Raw genomic sequence first — 21,236 nt, 5'->3', positions numbered from 1 at the left:
CATCTTGTAAACCGCGCTGATGAGACGTGCCTGGTTTGGGCAGAATTTAGCAAGGCTGACACTGCATGTGGTGTATGAATTGTGAGGTTGTGACCTAGCACTACATCTTCGCTTTTTGTTACTAGCAATGCTATCGCAGCAACGCTTCGCAAGCATGTGGGGAGGGATCGCGCTACCGTGTCTAGCTGAGCGCTGTAGTATGCTACTGGCCTGCTGGCATCACCGTGCTTTTGGGTTAGGACGCCTGCCGCGCAACCAGCCCTTTCTGTTCCGTACAGCTCAAAGGGTTTCCCATAGTCTGGCATACCTAATGCTGGTGCCTGCGTTAGGCACTGTTTAAGTCTCTCAAATGCCATTTCGGACTCGTCTGTATGCGAAATCCGATCAGGCTTGTTTGAGGAGACCATCTCCTGCAAAGGTAACGCTAGAATGGAAAATCCTGGGATCCAGTTACGGCAATACCCACACATTCCTAAAAACGTTCTGATCTGTTGCTGGGTTTGTGGCAGAGTCATGTCTCTAATTGCTTGAATTCTATCAGCGGTCAGGTGTCTCAGTCCTTGTGTTAGACAGTGTCCCAAATATTTTACTTTAGTTTGGCATAATTGCAACTTGTCTTTGGAAACCTTGTGTCCTGTGTCTGAAAGATGAAACAGGAGCTGTTTCGTATCCTTCAGAGAGGCTTCCAATGAATCTGAACACAGTAGTAAATCATCCACGTACTGTATCAATACTGATCCACTCCCTGGTTGGAAAGACTGTAGACAATCATGCAAAGCCTGAGAAAATATACTTGGACTGTCTATGAAACCTTGTGGTAATCGAGTCCATGTGTATTGGACTCCTCTGTATGTAAATGCAAACAAATATTGGCTGTCAGGGTGCAGAGGTACCGAAAAGAAAGCGGAGCAGAGGTCAATAACAGTGAAAAATTTCGCAGTGGGAGGGATTTGCATAAGGATGACAGCTGGATTTGGCACTACGGGGAACTGACTCTCAACTATTTTGTTAATCCCCCTTAGATCCTGCACTAGCCGGTAACCCCTCCCCCCACTCTTTTTCACAGGGAAGATGGGACTATTGGCAGTGCTGGATGTTCTTACCAGAATGCCCTGTTGTAGCAAGCGCTCTATTACGGGATAAACTCCTAACTCCACCTCTGGCTTCAGAGGGTACTGTGGGATTTTTGGAGCTATCCTACCATCTTTTACTTGTACAACTACCGGAGCTACGTTTGCCATTAATCCAGTGTCCTGTCCATCTTTAGTACAAAGTGACTCTGGTATCTGGGATGTCATTTCTTCTACTTGGGATGGAGTCCTATTTGTCATAATGGTATGTGACATTAATTTTGATGGGGAGTCTAACATGTCTCGCACTTCCTGAGCGTGATTCTCAGGTATGTCCAAGAATACACCTTCAGGAGTACAATAAATGACGCACCCCATTTTACACAATAAGTCTCTTCCCAGGAGATTAGTCGGTGCCGATGCAGCCAGCAAAAAGGAATGCTTGGTATGTAAAGGCCCTATTGTAATCTCGGCTGGTTTGCTAACAGGGTAGTGCTGGACTACTCCTGTTACTCCCATGGCTGGAATTGTCTTACCAGTGGTTCTCATGCCCACTGTCGAATTTATCACTGATTTGGCCGCCCCCGTATCTACAAGAAAGTTTAATGTTTTACCAGCTACATCAATTGCAATTTCGGGTTCACTTCCAAGACTTGCAATCAATTTTACTGGCTGCAGATTACAGGTATGGCCACACCCCTATTGGGTATGGTGACCTCCCTGAATCCCGCTGGCAGCAACTACTTGTGACAGAGTTAATTGGGAACTACCAGTGGCTTGCCAGTCTCTGTTCGGGGGGTATCTTTTTGTTTCCCCTGCATGTGGCTCATAACTCCGTTTCTGCGGACCCTGCTCCCAATGTCGTGTGTCGTGTCGTTGTCTAGGGGGTTGATATGAGTTTTGTGAATTTTTCACTCTACAATCTCGTGCCATGTGTCCCTGTCTATGACAAGAAAAACAAGTTACCACATTTGACTTACCCACAGGGTTTGGTGATTTATACAAAGGCTGCCTTGTGGTCAGGGCCTGTATACTTACGGCCATTAATTTATCACCTTGTTGTTCCCTGTGTCTGGTGATATTCCGGTCGTGATCAACAGCTGCCTCTCTCAAAGTAGCCACCGACAGACCTCGCCAACATGGTTGCGTGATCTGCACCCTTGTCTTTAATGCCTCTTTTAAACCATCCATTAGTACAGATACTGCTACTTCTCGATGGTTTATGTTTGTTTTAATGTCCTCTATGCCTGTGTATTTTGCCATTTCTAATAATGCCCTGTGAAAATATTCTGCAGCTGTTTCTGACTCCTTTTGTTTAATGGAGAATATCTTGTTCCATTTAACTACGGCTGGGAAATACTCCTTTAACTGTAAACTTATTCTTTTTACATTATCTTTGTTGTACACATCTGTAAGAGGTACATCCTGATCTAATCCACAGTCAGCTAAAAATTGAGCTGCGTCGACATTGGAGGGTAAACATGCCCTCAGCAATATCTGCCAATCTTTGTTATTGGGCTCTAAAGTGTTTCCTAGGTCTCTGATGTATTTTTGGCTAGCAACTAAGTCTTTTCTGGGGTCAGGGAATTCAGACACTATGGTCCTTAATTCCATTCGGGAAAATGGGCTGTACATGGCAATGTTCCTAACAGGAGTGACTCCTGAAGTGTCCGTTTTCCCATTTGGCACTGCTATTACCCTAACAGGATTAATTCTAACAACATCATTCTGTGTAGAGTCTACAGCCTGTGGTGAAATAGTTTCAGCATAGTGTATGGTGCCGTACTTACCCGTTGATACGACCTCACCTATCCCTCCACTAGGGGCCTTTGTTACTAATCTCGGGGGTGGAGCTGTGCCTACTGTTGTCTCTGCTATGGTGGCTGCTAGAGAGAGCGCTGATATTGTTGCCGATTCGTCCTCTTGATCACACTCCTGGGGAAAGTTCAAAACAGGGTACAACTTGCACGGGTTAATACTTGCATTGGTTAATTGGTTAACATTATCTTTAACATTTACACAGTTGCTAAGTGTTTGTTTGTCACACCTTAGTGCGTCATTCTCCGCAACCAATTTCTCTCCTGCAATGTATGGTGGCGGCGGTGCCGTGGCTATCAGTTTCTTGATAGGATTAGATCCCGCCGCCAGAGCAAATCCTCTCTGTATTTCACCCTCTTGTTGCCATAGCTGCAAATAATCATAATGTTGGATTCGTCTCTTTGTTGATTTAATGAGACATATCCTCCTCCTTAAATTTAGTAACACTTCTGGGCTAAAGCTACCTACTCTTGGGAATTTCTCCCCGTCATGCATTGTCATTCTTTCCCATTCATCACATAAAACCTCTGTGTGTGAACCATATTTTTCACACATTACGTACCTTGCCGACCCGACTGGTCGGTTCACTGAATCAACCCGAACCGAGGTTGATCGCCCCCTTCCTGAACAATTGGCCCCCATAACTTGCAGGTGTTGCTTTCACCACCTCTGACCTTAAATCAGGGTCTTCAGCGAACCCTTACAAAAACCAAAATGTTCACGATAGGCTGACGGTGGCGGTTTACCGAGTACCCCACTCACTCGCCCACGCCGACCAATACGACCTACACACTGCCTTAGCGCTGGCGTACTCGACCCAGGGCCCCTATGAACCTTCGTTTACTGGAACATGTGAGTGTGATCCGCAGAGCATTAACCCTTTCCAGTAACTGTTGGTTGTTGGATAATTCCTGAGTGACCAGCGAACTTCCCTTCAGAAAATAAAAAATTACACAAATCACGTCAGAATGTACAAATAGTGTTTATGACCGGGTTCGTACACAAATGGTACTGGTCCGGTTTACTAATGCACACAATCGTTCAGCACATAAGCAACTACTCTTATGTGCGGAGCGACCAGTGGAATCGAAAATTACGGCTGCGAATTCCTTCAGCCAGAGCTTTATTGGCCTATATGGGTTCTGCACCAACCCCCTGGGTTGTGCTACTTATCTCTATCTATAGCGGACTTCTTTGTCTGCTGTACCTGGACCTCCTGGTCTGTTCTGGACCTCCTGGTCTGTGCTACAGTATGACCTCCTGGTCTGCTATACTCTACTGCTCAAATTTTATATTTAACAAGGGATGCCTCCCTAGCCACCATGTACGACACTTACATGCATGTACCTCTGCGAGAACGCGACTTCTTGTGGTTCAACCTTGAAAATTGTATACAACACACTCACTCACCACATGTACACTTTTGTTTCTATTTCTATTTCTGCGCAGAAATTTTTCTTTAGACCAGATGTGTTGTAAATTTGGAGAAGGATCTGTTAATTTAAATTTCGGATATTAAAATAGATTTGCGCTATTTATCGCGTTTTGCGCTATTTATCGCCTGTTGCGCTATTTATCGTCTGTTAAAAATCAACACTATCGTGTGACTTGAGTTACATGGGCGTACCCAGACGCTCCGTTGCGTAATTTACGCTGCGTGCGTCGGCCTTTGCGTACGCGAGTCTCAGCCCTTTGTTAGAGACACGTGTACACAAAGCCAATGTCCACCGTAACACAACTAACACGTTTATCAATGTAGATGATCCTCGATCATCTACCGAGCACCACGCCAATCTCTCCTTGTACCTTTAGGTAGAGTTACGTGTGCGCTTTACAATTTATCCCTTAATATATTACTTTTACACTTTAACTATGAAATAGCGACAAATCTCTTTTAGCACGTTTTATCAATTATAAAATGGCAAACAGGAGAGTGATATATGAAAATACACGAAAAAGAAATGCAGATATGCGTGTGTGCGTACGCAAGATAGAAATAAACAGTTTTTAAAGACACTAGCGTGTTGTTCTTACCTCCGGTTCCGGATTCCCTCAGCACCCTTTACTAAGCGAAGCAGACGCTTATCCCGTCAGCACTGCGAAGAATATGATCTCCCGCCCTTTGCTGATGGATAATGTCTGCTGAAATTACCTAGCAGAGATATGTGAAGGACAGGACGAGCCGCCAATTGATAAAGCTAAATATTTATCTTATTTAAAACCCTTTAAGAGGCCTAAGAACACTGTACGCTATTGACGTATGGAGTACCGTAAGGGTACGCACGTTGCGTAACAATCGCTTAGCCGTGGTCGAGACGCTCAAGCGTCACGTTCGCTCACGGCCAAGTGATCACAGGCAGGCACGCTATTGGCTGCTGACTAACGTAATGGTTCGCTATAGCGTAGCGGACGCTCGGGACCACGAGGAGATCACCAGCGGCGCAGACGCTCACAATGTTTAAACCTTCATATCTAAACCATAAACAATGTAATATGCAGTAAAACCTTAGTGTAGAGATAGGGTGTAGATGCAACACAGTGTAACCTTATTAACTTTAAAGCTGTTCGAGCGTCACCGACGCTCTGAGAATACTTAAAACTATAAGAAATACACAACTACCGGGCTTAGGGTCTAACGCCTTATATGAATGTTATACTTGAAAATGAATAATACAGTACAAGTCATACACTACAATATAACATAGACTAACTAACCAGATAACTACACAGGAAATACAATACAATACTATTACGTTTAAGGGAATACGAGAGAAAGAGGAGGAGAGAGAGAGAGAGAGATAGAGAGATATGGCTCAGAATAACAAGGAAGACAATATGATTGCGGAGAAAAACTTACGCACAAAGGGGAACGATCGCATGCGCCTCTGGACATCCAGCTCCCGATTATCAGCAATGAGAACCATTGAAGAGTGAGCTGGATGTGATCGGCTTGTCTATTTATGCCCCACACACAATACAATTCAATGGTCCCTACAATCTCATTGTTCATTGGACACAGGAATTCGTCTTCGCACTATAACAAAAGGTCATAGGTTGATTCATACAGGTGGGCTGTGACAATTTCCAACTGCTCAGGTGGGTGGGAAACTAGGTTTCCCGCCGCATGGATAAGTAAGTGCAAATAATAGTAAATGGACATAAACTTCTTATGTCCATAACTATTCGCACGAGCGATTAATTCGCTTCAAACCAACACCGGAATATTGCTAATTAAATACTCTTCCGATGGATACTAAACACCACTGTATGACCCATGTCTGACCCTTCGTATCAAACAAAGAGGGATCTCTCTGTCCATGAACATGCTACATTAACTAAACTTTCAGAATCTATCAAAGGGACCATGATCTACAAAATACACTATATAGTGAAAATATGTAACGATTGAGTCGCACGCTACGAACACATAAACTCTACCGTAAATGCACATACCGCGCGCCCGCGGGTGCCCGCAACAGCGAGTATGCGCATGCACGGGAGAGCGCACGCATGCGCAGCGCGGACCTGTATGAGGTGCAAATATGGCAGTGTGCATCATGATATTTTTCTGACTTTGACAATTTAAATGGCATTATGTGTATTAAGTTGTGAGTATATGAAATTGTTAGATATAAACAATGTTTTTGTATACTCGCTATTTAAAAAAAGAACCAATATTTTGACCAATATTTTGAAGATCATATTAAGAAGTACAACCGAATCATGTATACCACCATTAACTGTTTACATTATGTCAAATTTCTACATTTTGGAAAAGATATTGGTGAATGGGGGGGAGGGGTGAGGTATCTATAATGAGTGTAGTGTTTGTGGTGAACATGGGTCCCTTGGTTCACATTGAACTCCCTACACCCATTTAGTATACCTATCTCTCTGGAGTTCCACGTTGGTGCGGCACAGATCACCCCCTCCTCTCTTAATCCAATCCACCTCTGGGTGGGGGTGCAGAAATGAATTTTTGAGGTTATGATGCTAGTTTTATTGATGCATCTCTAGCAGTGAAAAGGTTTGAAGGACAAGCATAAGCACCAGGGGGGACAAGCACCAGAGGGGGGGGGGGGGTGCCTGGTGCGCACAGGCACCCCCTAATGTCCGGCAATCCGATCTCACATGCCTGATGCAGCGATCGTTGAGCAGGCTGATTACTGTCCCCTCTGCGTTGCACCCTGTCAGGACTGCATTACTGACTGGACGCCTGGGTTAATCAAGGGTGCCACTGCCACCGGCTTTCAAACTCCCGGCTCCACCTCATTGTACAAAAACAGCGTGATGTGATGACATCATGCTGCTCGCACGCCCACCCATCACACGCCCACCTCACTCCTTCTATTCTATGCCAACGCCAGCCACTGATGAGGAAGACAAATTCAATACTGGCAGGCGGTCGGCAGCAGCATTGACACATAACGCGTTTTTGTAGCAGTAACTAGTCTGCGACTGTCAGTGTCAGTGAGTGACTGCAGCTTGCAGGGGAAAGAGAGGGTGAGCCAGACCAGGCTGAGGAGGAGCACTGTAATTGCAGTGAGTGCAGCTTGGTGCACACCACAACATCTGACAATGCATCTGCATTATTAGGATTGGTACAAGGGTGGATATTTTATATTACGTTGACAGTCAATAGATGGTGCTAGAAATGCCCAAAAGGCGGTGCTAGACACACCCCTCCAACAGTGCACCCCCTAATAAAATGTGCTGCGCACGCCTATGAGGACAAGAGAGGAGATCGCTATTACGCTTTTCCAGTATCACCAAAACTACACAAAAACTTTATCGGAGCTGCTCAATTGTGTGTTCTGGTACTCATACAAATATATTAAACTAAGTATTGTGTATATTCTCCTAGGGATTGCTCCATGCACATGAGGCATAATCTTTTTTAATTGATTTATTTATATGCAGGTTCAAGGAAAAATGGTGGAATAACATTCCTGATCCTGCAAAGAGCAACTTATCTCAGATCTTACTGATACCGGTCAGTTCCATTTCTAGTCTACCTTAGATGGTATAATGAGAGTCTGTATTTAGGGATTGCAAAATGTATACATTAGAAATTGGTAAATACTAAGCTATTTCCATTTATCTGTTCGGCTGGATCACTTTCAGCATCATTGGGAACTGTAAGTGTGGTTAGAAGAAAACATTATCAAGTGTCCCTGTTGTGTTCAGTCCATAAACGCTGCTTCATTTAGCAGAAGAGAAATCAAATATATTTTCCTTTTATAGATGTTTCAATATCTCCCATGTCAGACTCTCATAACAAGAACTTGGAGCTGTGGCCCACATACTGTACAGTAGCAGATAATGTTTTGGGGAGATGTATCAAGCCTTGGAGAGTGATAAAGTGGAGAGGATAAAGTACCAACCAATCAGCTTCCTACATTTCTCTTACGTACTAGAGCAGGGGTTCTCAAACTCGGTCCTCAGGACCCCACACAGTGCATGTTTTGCAGGTAACCCAGCAGGTGCACAGGTGTATTAATTACTCACAGACACATTTTAAAAGGTCCGCAGGTGGAGCTAATTATTTCACTTGTCATTCTGTGAGGAGACCTGCAAATATGCACCGTGTGGGGTCCTGAGGACCGAGTTTGAGAACCTGTGTACTAGAGGATACTGGGAATCCATTTAGTACCATGGGGTATAGACGGGTCCACTAGGAAGCATGGGTACTTTAAGAATTTGATAGTGTGTGCTGGTTCTTACCTCTATGTCCCCCCTACCAGACTCAGTTTAGAAAATGTGCCCGGAGGAGCCGGTTACACTTATGGAAGCTCCTGAAGAGTCTTCTGCATTTATTTTATCTGTTTGTTATTTTCAGGCAGGACTGGTTGGCACCAGCCTGCTTGCTTCGTGGGACTTAGGGGGGAAAAGGCCCAACCTCTTGAAGGGTTAATGGTCCCGTTCCCAGCTGACAGGACACTAGCTCCTGAGGGAACTATTCGTGAAGCCCCACCACGGCAAGCATACATTGCCGCAGCACACCACCACCCCTAACAGAGCCAGAAGAGTGAAGAGTGGTGAGTACTAAGCCGGCATCCCAGTTAGCGGGTCGCCGGCCATTATGGCGGCATGAGGGTACGGAGATGCGCGGCTTCTAACTGGGGTGGACTGCGTCTCCAGACTTAGTACACAGTGCAGTCGCACAGCTTCTGAGGGGGCGATCTGAGTCCCAGTACACAGTAACCAGACTGGCAAACATAGACTTAAAACGGTTCTGACTCCATTTTAAGCACAAAATTACTTCAGCCGGTATAAAAAAAGCGTGAAGACCGTGCACCATTGAGGAGGCGGGGCTTCACTATGAGCGGATCCAGCAGCTCACCAGCGCCATTTTCCCTTTGCAGTGGACACTGCAAAGGGAAAATGACTGACAGGGACGCGCAGCTCCTCCGAGGTGACTCCGGATTACCTCAGCGGTACCAGGGGGTCATAGTAGGGGGGGGGGGAGCGACAATTTGTGTACTAAATCCCCAATCTGGGTACTTAATCTGCGACCTGGCTAAGCTTGGCATTAGCGATGAGGGCGCTGTGTGCTGGCTCCACAATACCTCTGTGTCTCCCTGGAAGGGTTGTTTGTAGGTTCATTGTGCTTTTAACCTTTTCCTGTGTGTGTGTGTGTGTGTGTGTGTGCTGTTACATTACAGTATGTCAGGCACAGAGTGTTTCATGTACGGCAGAATGTTCCTCTTCGCCAGGGAGCTCACTACAGTGTTACTCAGTGTAGTGCACCTTCTCGGGCTAGCGGGGCTGCACCAGCATGGCTGGATTCCATTAAAGCAATGATTTCCAATATTTCTACTAAATTGTCCCGCAATGAGAAAGAGATGCAATACTTAAGACAGTCTGTGGATAAGTTTATGAATAGAGACTCAGTCCCCAAAACAGCATCTCAGACCCCTACCATTTGTCCGCAAAAATGTACTCTGGCCCATATCCTGCAGTCTGACTTGGATGATGAAGGGTCAGACATGGAGGAGAGTGAGGTGGACTCAGAGGGTGGGGATGCTGCTCTGTCACAGGGAATAGAGGCTCTTATCAGGGGCGTCAGAACGTTTTTAGGTTGGGGGGCAAGATATAATCTCATTTCGGCACCCCTAAATTGCTGAATCGTTAAATGTCACCCCCTCAAAACAAGCAGCAGCTCTCCCAATAGCCACACTGCTGCTGGGAGAGCTGCTGGCGGTGGAGACTGGAGATGATCAGAATTGTCCCCAAAGAGCAGCACCAACAGGGACAGTTTTATTCTTTTCCTTAGGTGGAGCTAACAATTGACATCCCCCACTGTAATGGGCCCTATACACTGGCAAATCCGCCGCCGAGCTGCCTGACTGCGAATATGGCCGACGGACGCCCCAGCGGCGGGGGGTGAAGTTTCTTCACTCCCCCCAGTCACTCGGCTCCATAGCACTGCATGCTAATATGGACAATCTCATCCATATTGGCCTGCATGCAAAGCGACGGGGCACCAATGATTAACGTGCACAGGGCTGCACATTGTTAATCGTTGGTGCCTACACACTGCACGATATGAACGAGTTCTCGTTCATTAATGAACGAGAACGTTCATATCGTGCATTTTATCTGCCAGTGTTTTATCTGCCCATTAGAGGTTTGTGTTGCAGGTTTAGAGAGAAAGAAGAAAATAAAAGGGGAGCAACAACAAAGGGGAGAGAGAAAGACTGTGAACAAGTGCAAGGAACTTGATGGGAGCTGGTGGTAGACGTTTATGAAGAGAGAGCAAGAGAGGCAGAGAGAAAGGAGAGAGCGAGCGGCAGAGAGATGCTGAGAGAGGAGTGAGGCGAGAGAGAGAGAGAAGCAAGAGAGGCCGAGAGAGAGAGGAGAGAGTGAGTGGCAGAGATGCAGAGAGAGGAGCGGGACCGAAAGATATAAATAGAGAATAGAGATGAGAGAGAGGCAGAGAGAGATGCAGAGAGAGTAGTGGGATAGAAAGAGATATATGAGACTAGGGATGAGAGAGAGGCAGAGAGAGCGAGCAGCAGAGAGATGCAGAGATAGTATGGGGGGGGGACAGAGAGAGATGAGAGAGGCATAGAAAGGAGAGAGAGAGGGGGACAGAGAGGGGAGAAATATGCAGAAAAGGAGAGAAAGATGCACAGAGAGGAAATTAGATGAGAGAGAAAGGCACGGAGTGAGAAAGAGGCATAGAAAGGAGAGGGGGGGAGGGCAGAGAGGAGATAGAGAAGTACAGAGGAGAGAAAGAAAGAGGCACAGAGTGGAGAGAAATGTTAGAGAGGCATAGAAAGGAGAGAAAGAGGGGGCAGAGCGGAGAGAACGAGCGAGGCACAGAGAGGAGAGAGGGGAGAGAGAAGCAGAGAGAGGAGATAAAGAGAGGAGGAGAGAGGGGGCACAGAGATGAGAGAGAGCAGATAAAGAGTGGCACAGAGAGGAGAGAGGGGGGCACAGAGATGAGAGAGAGGAGATAAAGAGTGGCACAGAGAGGAGAGAGGGGGGCACAGAGATGAGAGAGAGGAGATGAAGAGTGGCACAGAGAGGAGAGAGGGGGCACATAGATGAGAGAGAGGAGATAAAGAGTGGCACAGAGAGGAGAGAGGGGGGCACAGAGATGAGAGAGAGGAGACAAAGAGTGGCACAGAGAGGAGAGAGGGGGGCACAGAGATGAGAGAGAGGAGATAAAGAGTGGCACAGAGAGGAGAGAGGGGGCACAGAGATGAGAGAGAGGAGATAAAGAGTGGCACAGAGAGGAGAGAGGGGGCACAGAGATGAGAGAGAGGAGATAAAGAGTGGCACAGAGAGGAGAGAGGGGGCACAGAGATGAGAGAGAGGAGATAAAGAGTGGCACAGAGAGGAGAGAGGGGGGCACAGAGATGAGAGAGAGGAGACAAAGAGTGGCACAGAGAGGAGAGAGGGGGGCACAGAGATGAGAGAGAGGAGATAAAGAGTGGCACAGAGAGGAGAGAGGGGGCACAGAGATGAGAGAGAGGAGATAAAGAGTGGCACAGAGAGGAGAGAGGGGGCACAGAGATGAGAGAGAGGAGATAAAGAGTGGCACAGAGAGGAGAGAGGGGGCACAGAGATGAGAGAGAGGAGATAAAGAGTGGCACAGAGAGGAGAGGGGGGGGCACAGAGATGAGAGAGAGGAGATAAAGAGTGGCACAGAGAGGAGAGAGGGGGCACAGAGATGAGAGAGAGGAGACAAAGAGTGGCACAGAGAGGAGAGAGGGGGGCACAGAGATGAGAGAGAGGAGACAAAGAGTGGCACAGAGAGGAGAGAGGGGGGCACAGAGATGAGAGAGAGGAGATAAAGAGTGGCACAGAGAGGAGAGAGGGGGGCACAGAGATAGAGAGAGAGAAGAGATAAAGAGAGGCAGAGAGGAGAGAGGGGGGCAGAGAGAGGAGAGAGAGAAGAAGAGAAGGGGGAGGTCAATGAGATTGCATGGAGTCGTCGGTGCAGCTAAAATAAACCTAGCTAAAATGAGATTGTGCTAATTCATGATCCTCTATTTCACATAACTGGATGCATTCTCCTGTAGCTTAAAATTTCTTGGGACTCTCCTGTCCAGCACTGCACACACTGATGTTAATGACAGCAAACAGGAGAGCAAGGAGGGAGCTGCTGTCCTCCTACTACTCATTGCTGTCACTGGCAGCAGTGGCGGTTCTTGCCACGGGCAAGCGGTACTTTTGCCCGGGGCGCCGCCTTCCGGAGGGCGCCGGCGCCATCCGGAGGGCGCCGCACCAGGGCAAGATCCGCCACTGTGCCCCCCGTAGTGCCCTGCTGTGCCCCCCCGCTTTGAAGGGAACCAGACGCGTAGCATCTAGTTTCCCTTCATGGAGAGGACCTTAGTTGTGCGGTGCGCGATGACGTCATCGCGCACCACACAGCAAAGGTCCTCTCCATGAAGGGAAACTAGACGCTACGGTCTAGTTTCCCTTCGTCTAGAGGACCTTTGCTGTGCGATGCGCGATGACGTCATCGCGCACCGCACAGCATAGTGGCACAGACACTAGGGGTCATAATTGACCTCTAGTGTCTATGCTGTTCTATGGGAGAGACGTAATAACGTCTCTCCCATAGATCGAAGAGAACAGAAGAGAGGAGGAGAGGAGAAGAGCGGCGCCGCCGGCGGAGGGGGTCTGGATCAGGAACGGGGATGGTAAGTATACTTTTTATTTATTTTTATTTTTTCTTTCAGCGCGCTGACCACGCCCCCAATCGAAGCCACGCCCCCATATTTTGCCCGGGGCGCCACAAATCATAGAACCGGCCCTGACTGGCAGCTCCCCCACACTCACCTGCCCCGCAGCCTAGCACTGAGTTCCTGTGTATAACAGTGATGGGAGAGATCCACTGACACGGTGTGCTGCATGGGATGTATGACATCCCCGTCCCGCGCCACCTTGCTGTTGTCTGCAGGCTCATCAGGAGGGAAGGGGCTGTATCAAGAGGCGTGTGCCGGGCGGCCGCAGCACGGAACCGACGGGCAACAGCGGAGCGGGAAGCGCAACAGGAATCCTGATTGGCTCCCGGTGCACACGTGACGCTGTGCAGTGTAGAGGACGGAAGCACAGGAGCTGATGCGTAGAGGTGAGGCTGGCAGCCGGGACCAGCAGGGAATAGGAGGGGCGCAACATGCACTCTGCTGCGACTACATTCACTGACTGCATGGAGTGGAGGATGTAATGTGCGATCTTTCACCTGACCGCACATCACACCTCTCCTCCTCCTATACATGATCGGTGCCTCTCTATGTTTGGGGGCGGCAAGCTGCCACCTTGCCCCCCCAGTTCTGACGCCCCTGCCTCTTATAGAAGCTATCAGAGACGTTCTACAAATTCCTGATAAGGTGACAGAGGATTGTGAGGAATCTTATTTTAATGTAAAAAAGAAATCCTCAGTCACTTTTCCTGTGTCAAAGGAACTAAATACCCTGTTTGAAGAACCATGGGTTAATCCTGATAGGAAATTTAAAATCCCTAAGATGTTACTCTCATCCTTTCCTTTTCCTACTGAGGATAGGAAAAAATGGGAATGTTCACCGATAGTGGGTGCATCAGTATCCAGGCTGTCACGAAAAATAGTATTGCCTGTCCCTGGCGCAGCCTCCCTGAAAGATATGGCTGACCGTGGAATTGAGACCACACTCAAATCCTTGTTTTACTCCTGCAACATATACAGGACTCTGCGAATTTTATGGTGGAAGCCATAAAAGAAATAGGCTTGCTTAATGCACGCACCACTGCTATGGAAGTGTCAGCACGCAGGGGCTCGTGGCTACGCCAGTGGACTGCTGATGTGGACTCCAGGAAAGGCGTGGAAGGCCTACCATTTACAGGAGAGGCCTGAACTGGATAAATGGATCTCCAAAGCTACTGCGGGTAAGTCCACATATCTTCCTTACGCAGCTCCCCCAGCCAGGAAGGCCTACTCATCTTCCAATTTGCAGTCATTTCGGACAGCTTAGTTAAAGGGCAAAACCAGAGGTTCTTCTACAGCCACCAGAGGCGCTAGAGGTAATCCACGAAAACCAGCAACTGACGGTTCTCAAGAATAGAGTTCAAGCTCTGCTTCCTCAAAACCTTCAGCATGACGGTGGATCGCTATGCCTGGAAGACTGGCGGGTGGGAGTCCGGCTAAAATTCTTCAGTCACATCTGGACAAATTTGTGCCAGGATCCCTGGGTCATAAATCTTATTGCCCAGGGATACAGACTGGAGTTCCAGGATCTCCCACCTCACAGATTCTTCAAATCAGGCTTACCAGTTTCACAGGAGGCAAGTATAACTTTACAGGACGCCATTCAGAAACTGGTGCAAACTCAGGTCATTGTTCCAGTTCCACCTCATCTGCAAAACAAGGGGTATTATTCCAACTTGTTTGTAGTACCGAAACCGGACGGTTTGGTAAGACCGATTTTGAACCTCAAGTCGTTGAACCCGTACTTACGAGTGTTCAAATTCAAGATGGATTCCCTGAGAGCGGTAATCTCAGGTCTGGAGAAATGGAATTCCTAGTGTCTCTGGATATCAAGGATGCGTACCTTCACATTTCGATCTGAATGCCTCATCAGGCTTATCTACGGTTTGCACTGCAGAACTGTTACTAACATTTCCAGGACCTGCCATTTGGTCTCTCCACGGCACCGAGGGTGTTCACCAAATTGATGGCAGAGATGATGTTTATCCTCCGCAAACAGGGAGTGAACATAATTCCGTACCTGGGCGATCTTCTGATAAAGGCACCATCCAGAGAGAGGTTGTTGGACAGCATTGTCCTCTCAACCAGACTACTCCGGGATCACGGGTGGATTCTGAACCTTCCGAAATCTCACCTAGAGCCAACACGGAGGCTTCCATTCCTGGGATTGAAACTGGAGTTGCAGAAAGTGTTCCTTCCATTGGAAAAGGCATTGGTAATCCAGTCAATGGTTCAGGATGTCCTGAAGCCAACACGGATATCGGTGCATCTATGCATTCGCCTTCTGGGGAAAATGGTATCCTCTTACGAGGCGCTTCAATACGGAAGGTTTCACGCAAGACCCTTCCAGCTCGATCTGTTGGACAAATGGTCCGGATTGCATCTTCACATGCACCAGAGGATCTGTCTGTCACCAAAAGCCAGGATTTCTCTTCTATGATGGCTCCAGACTTCTCACCTAATCGAGGGTCAACGGTTCGGGATTCAGAATTGGATTCTGCTAGCCATAGACGCAAGCCTCAGAGGTTGGGGAGCAGTCACACAGGGGGTGCAGTTTCAGGGAAGATGGTCAAGTCAGGAAGTCGTCCTTCCTATCAACATTCTGGAACTCAGGGCCATTTACAATGCCCTTCTGCAGGCTTCATATCTTCTTCAAGATCAGGCCATTCAGGTCCAGTCGGACAATGTGACGGCAGTAACGTACATAAACTGACAGGGCAGAATGAAAAGCAGAGCAGCAATGTCAGAGGTGTCAAGAATTCTCCTCTGGGCAGAAAAAGACGCTATGGTGTTGTTAGCGGTCTTCATTCCGGGAGTAGACAACTGGGTAGCAGACTTCCTCAGCAGACACGACCTGCACCCGGGGGTGTGGGGCCCTCACCCGGAGGTGTTTAGGTGCTTGACACATCGGTGGGGATATCCACAGATCGACATGATGTCCTCTCGTCTCAACAAGAAGCTCAAGCGGTATTGTTCCAGGTTGAGTGACCCACAGGCTGTGGCGGTAGATGCTCTGACGACTCCATGGGTCTATCAGATGATGTACGTGTTTCCTCCACTTCCTCTGATCCCAAGAATTCTCAAAAGAATAAAAAGGGAAAAGATTCAAGCAATACTCATTGCTCCGCACTGGCCAAGAAAGTCCTGGTACGCGGACCTAGAGATGCTCCTCGAAGATCAGTGGCCTCTACCTCTTCGCAAGGATCTTACCGTGGCTACATTTAACGGCATGGAAGTTGAATGGCTGATTCTAGCCCGGAGTGGGATCCCTGACCAGGTCATCCCGACTATGATGAAAAAGTGGTAACTTTTAAACATTACCACCGTATTTGGAAGAAATTTGTCTCTTGGTATGAGAGCAGAAAATATTCTGCGGTGGAATTTCATCTGGGATGTTTCCTACTTTTTCTGCATTCAGGTGTGGATGTGGGCCTAATATGGGCTCCATAAAAGTCCAGATTTCGGCATTGTCCATTTTCTTTCATATACAAATGAAAGATGTTTTGCACATCCAACCTCCCTTTGTGCCTCCCAAGGCACCTTGGGATCTCAATTTGGTGCTGCAGTTCCTCCAATCAGACTGGTTTGAACCGTTACAGGAGCTAGACGTAAAATATCTTACGTGGAAGACCGTCACACTGTTTGCCTTGGCTTCACCAAGACATGTGTCGGAGCTGCTGGCGTTGTCTCACAAGAGCCCCTATTTAATTTTCCATGAAGACAGAGCTGAACTCAGAACTCATCAGCAATTCTTCCTAAAGGGGTGTCTGCATTTCACATCAACCAACCTATTGTGGTTCCGGTTGTTACCGACACCTCTGCTACTTCAAAGTCTTTGGATGTTGTGAGGGCTTTGAAGGTGTATGTAAAGAGAACAGCTCGTCACAGGTAATCAGACTCGCTGTTCGTTCTCTATGATCCCAATAAGATTGGGTGTCCTGCTTCAAAGCAGTCCATTGCGCGCTGGATCAGGTTCACTACCCAGCATGCTTATTCCACAGCAGGATTGCTGGTTCCGACATCTGTACAGGCCGGTAGGTTCTTCTTGGCCGGCAGCAAAGGGTATCTCGGCTTTACAGCTCTGCTGAGCAGCTACTCAGTCTGGTTCGAACACATTTGCTAAGTTCTACAAGTTCGATACTTTGGCCTCTGAGGACCTTCAGTTTGGTCAATCAGTTCTGCAGGAACCTCAGCACTCTCCCACCCGGTTTGGAAGCTTTGGTACTTCCCCATGGTACCAAATGGATTCCCAGTATCCTCTAGGACCTAAGAGAAAATAGGATTTTAATTACCTACTGGTAAATCCTTTTCTTGTAGTCCGTAGAGGATACTGGGTGCCCGCCCAGTGCTTCGTACTTCCTGCACTGTTACTTGGTTAAGTATTGTTGTTTGGTTCAGCTGTTGCTGTTCCTGTTTCAAGTTTGGTTAGCATGGCTTTCCTTTTGTTTTGTGTGCTGGTTCCGAATATCACCACTATCCTGTTATATCCTTCTCTCAAAGTATGTCCGTCTCCTCGGGCACAGTTTCTTAGACTGAGTCTGGTAGGAGGGGCATAGAGGGAGGAGCCAGCACACACTATCAAATTCTTAAAGTGCCCATGGCTCCTAATGGACCCATCTATACCTCATGGTACTATATGGATTCCCAGTATCCTCTACAAACTACGAGAAAAGGATTTACTGGTAGGTAATTAAAATCCTATTTTTACAGACTGTGTTTGAAAAATGTGAGGAGACTTAATAACCCCCCTCATTGTCTGAATCATTTAGTAAAATCTACCCTATCAAATCACATCATTAGTTCCCAGTGAATTGATAGGCTGTACCAGGCCACAAAATGGCTGCCTTCACTGTACAAAGCCAATGGACACATTTTACAATAATAATAACAACAACACATGGGTAAATACCTTTGAGAGGTTGATCCCACACATTTCACAGCTTTTAATTATTATATATCATATAGCATTGTGCAATAATTACCATGGGAGATTTGTGTATATATATAAAAAAAAATTTAATTATTATTATTATATATATATTTTTTTTTTTCATGGAATTACATTTTTTTTTTCCTTCCTATTTCTTTAGAAAAATCAGTTTAACCCAGATGGAAAAACTAGTGCATCGGAAATATTGTAAGTTCCCTATTTATAACTCTACACTACTTTAAACTTTAGTGTTCTTCAATTATAAATTAACATTAATCTTTTTTTCTTGCCAGTGGATATTGTTTGGGCAAAACAATAAAAGACGAGAAGAATTCCAAGAACGGTCAGCTTGCACGAAAGCAAGACCTCAAAGATTGTTCCGAAATCAATTCTGATCTGAAAAACATTTTTTTTGAACCTGAGGATGAAAATATTGAAAGCTGTGTAGAAATTTACCCAAAAATCGATGAATATAGCCCAACTGAAGAAGACATATTAGAAGATAAAGATGAAAATCACCTGCTGGGTACTGACTTCTCCATCAATAGGATGTTCTGTGATATCTTATGCGATTCATCAGCCCAAAAGATGGACACATTAGATAAATTTAATATTGGAAACACATTCGGGAACTTCGGTTGTCCCAGCTTCATGGAACCTTATAATAATGATGAAATGCATCTGCCTGAGGTCCTCCCAGAGTCTATATATCATAGCTATGATTTGGATGATTCTCCTGGAGATTTCACTACAAAACTATATGTACCAAATACCACTTACTGTAGTAACAAAAATGACTTTTTGCCATATGCTCCACCCTTGCCATATGCTCCACCCCTGCCATATGCTCCACCCTTGCCATATGCTCCACCCCTGTCATATGCTCCACCCTTCAGCCTTAATGAGAGCTGCTCCCATGATTATAACAAGGCCAAAATCATGAATTCGGGCTACAGCAGCTTTGCCAATGCTCTGGCTCAAGATAAATTGGATTCTGTCATTGATAGGGCAGAAAGAGACCTCATATCAAACCTTTGTATGGACGGTTCTTCACAAAGCATGTTTTACAACCCTAACACCTGTAATATACTGACGATGCCAAATGGTATTTTCTATTACAATACACAACATTGTTTTGTTCCATCTAGTAATGCAGCTGATCTTCATATCTTTAATCTACCAAAAAATGAACTTGTCTCACAGTGCAAAGTACCCGACCACGAAGTAGACTCTGGTCCCTGTTCCATGTCTGAAGTGTCGGGATATCAAAGTTTTAATCAAGCAGTTGAACAAAGTAAAACATCTGGTAATCCAAGCTGCCCTGTATTTGACTCTGGGTACAAGCCTTTTGAAAGTCTTCTAACAACCAACACCATGTCTTTGGATAGCAATAGTCACCTGGCTGAACTCAATAGTCAGTGTAACCTAGGTGACTCTGTTCAAAATAACGAAGATCCTCTCCAAAAGGGCAAGTTCACCAGTATTACAGATCATGGGGGTAAAACTACATGTTGCGATAAAACATCACAACATGAAGATCTATCTCCTGGTGTTCACTCATCAGAGTTTTGTTTAGATGACTTTGAAAACATAGATACAGAAAAACATAATCCATCGTATGGTGAATCATTCTCCAAAGACCACAGGGATGTGATAGACGGAGCAGAAAACATCAAGCGTGATAATGTTAAATTACAAGATGATATTTCTTTGGCCTTGACCTTTGACATATGTGATCATTTACGGAATTTTACAAACATGTACGTACACAAGGTTTCACTCAACAGTTTAGAATCTGGTAGGCTTCCCATAAAGCATACGTCATTCCCATGCAGATTGGATGAAGCTACATTTATTCATGATCATCTCTCTATCAAGAAATGTCATCCTGATCAGGACGGCCTCTCGCTAAAGTTTCAGAACATATCCTACTTCCTCCCCCTTTATGATCTAAGAGCCACTGGTTGCAGCCAGACAACTAGCCATTTACTCCTGCAACAAAACAATCTGGACAAGGACGGCAACTCATACATGAGGATAGCATTATAAATAAAGGGATTTGGCGAAAAGAAAAACATTTGAATATGTAAATATGACAAATATAAAAGTTGTATTTATTCTGAAAATATGTACATACAGTACCTGTAATATTTACTATGTGCCATATTGAATCAGCTTATGCTGTTCAGTACCGTAGCAAACAATAAGTAAAAAATAAAGAAAGCTACATTTACATAAATGTCATTAATTTAAGTGGGTGTTCCATCTGCAGATAATTTGAATGTATTGCTGAATAAGTGCTCTTCTGCGGCTAAAGTACTTACCTTATTTGTTTCCATTATTCTCCAAAGCCATTATATCATGCACGCAAAGTTGTTTATTTATTATGCCTTATTGATACATAAACTGCCCTTAAATATGATAGAACCTAATGCACACAGCATAGCTAATCTGTGTTGTATCCAAGAACTACAAACCAAGACAACCCTGTATGTATCATATAATAGCAATATAGCTAGACAGCCCTGCATTGTGATATAACAGTATTGGAGAAAAACTCAAGAGGGAATACAACTAAACATTGCATCTCATAGTAAAATATGCAAGGGACATGTACAAAACAATAAATTCACGTGGGCTGATGCTGCATGAGTACTTCATCAGTTAAGCATAGTATATAATATGTTTTTATATTAGAGTTTATTTTAACTTCTTTAAGAACCATCAGCTGTACTTTGAATTGTGAACGTTTAATTACGATTGTGTGTTCCAGATTCACCATACAAGTGTAAAACCATAACTTAGGCATTTTTAATTGGTAATGTGCCTACTTTAGATGACTTTACTTTTGCCTCATTATGGGGTAGTTGTATCAAGCCTTGAAGAGAGATAAAGTGGAGAGAGATGCAGGAAAAGCCAATCAGCTCCAAACTGTCATTTTACAGGCTCTGGGCAGATGTATTAACCTGGAGAAGGCATAAGGAAGTGATAAACCAGTGATATGTGCAAGGTGATAAAGGCACCAGCCAATCAGCTCCAATATGTAAATTAATAGTTAGGATCTGATTGGCTGGTGCCTTTATCACCTTGCACATATCACTGGTTTATCACTTCCTTATGCCTTCTCCAGGTTAATACATCTGCCCAGTTTGAAAAATGAAGCTGGGTACACATTAGACGAGTGGTTTTCAAACTCGGTCCCCACACAGGACACGTTTTC

General features: G+C 45.7%; 1 protein-coding gene across 2 annotated transcripts in view; it reads left to right on the top strand.

Moving 5' to 3' along the window:
* LOC134945364 (interleukin-4 receptor subunit alpha-like) overlaps positions 1–20,255 on the top strand; it is a 143,785-nt gene extending 123,530 nt beyond the window's left edge. For both annotated transcript variants that reach the window (XM_063934582.1, XM_063934583.1), the window contains exons 8-10: positions 7,809–7,881; positions 18,177–18,223; positions 18,310–20,255. In XM_063934582.1, the coding sequence (XP_063790652.1) occupies positions 7,809–7,881; positions 18,177–18,223; positions 18,310–20,065 (1,876 nt within the window). In that variant the 3' untranslated portion in view covers positions 20,066–20,255. The remainder of the gene's footprint in view (positions 1–7,808; positions 7,882–18,176; positions 18,224–18,309) is intronic.
* Positions 20,256–21,236: the final 981 nt, after the last annotated feature.

Source organism: Pseudophryne corroboree, chromosome 7 (genome assembly GCF_028390025.1).
Source record: "Pseudophryne corroboree isolate aPseCor3 chromosome 7, aPseCor3.hap2, whole genome shotgun sequence".
Lineage (NCBI taxonomy): Eukaryota > Metazoa > Chordata > Amphibia > Anura > Myobatrachidae > Pseudophryne > Pseudophryne corroboree.
The sequence above is the reverse complement of the archived record's forward strand: the minus strand, read 5'-3'. Positions and strand labels throughout refer to the sequence as shown.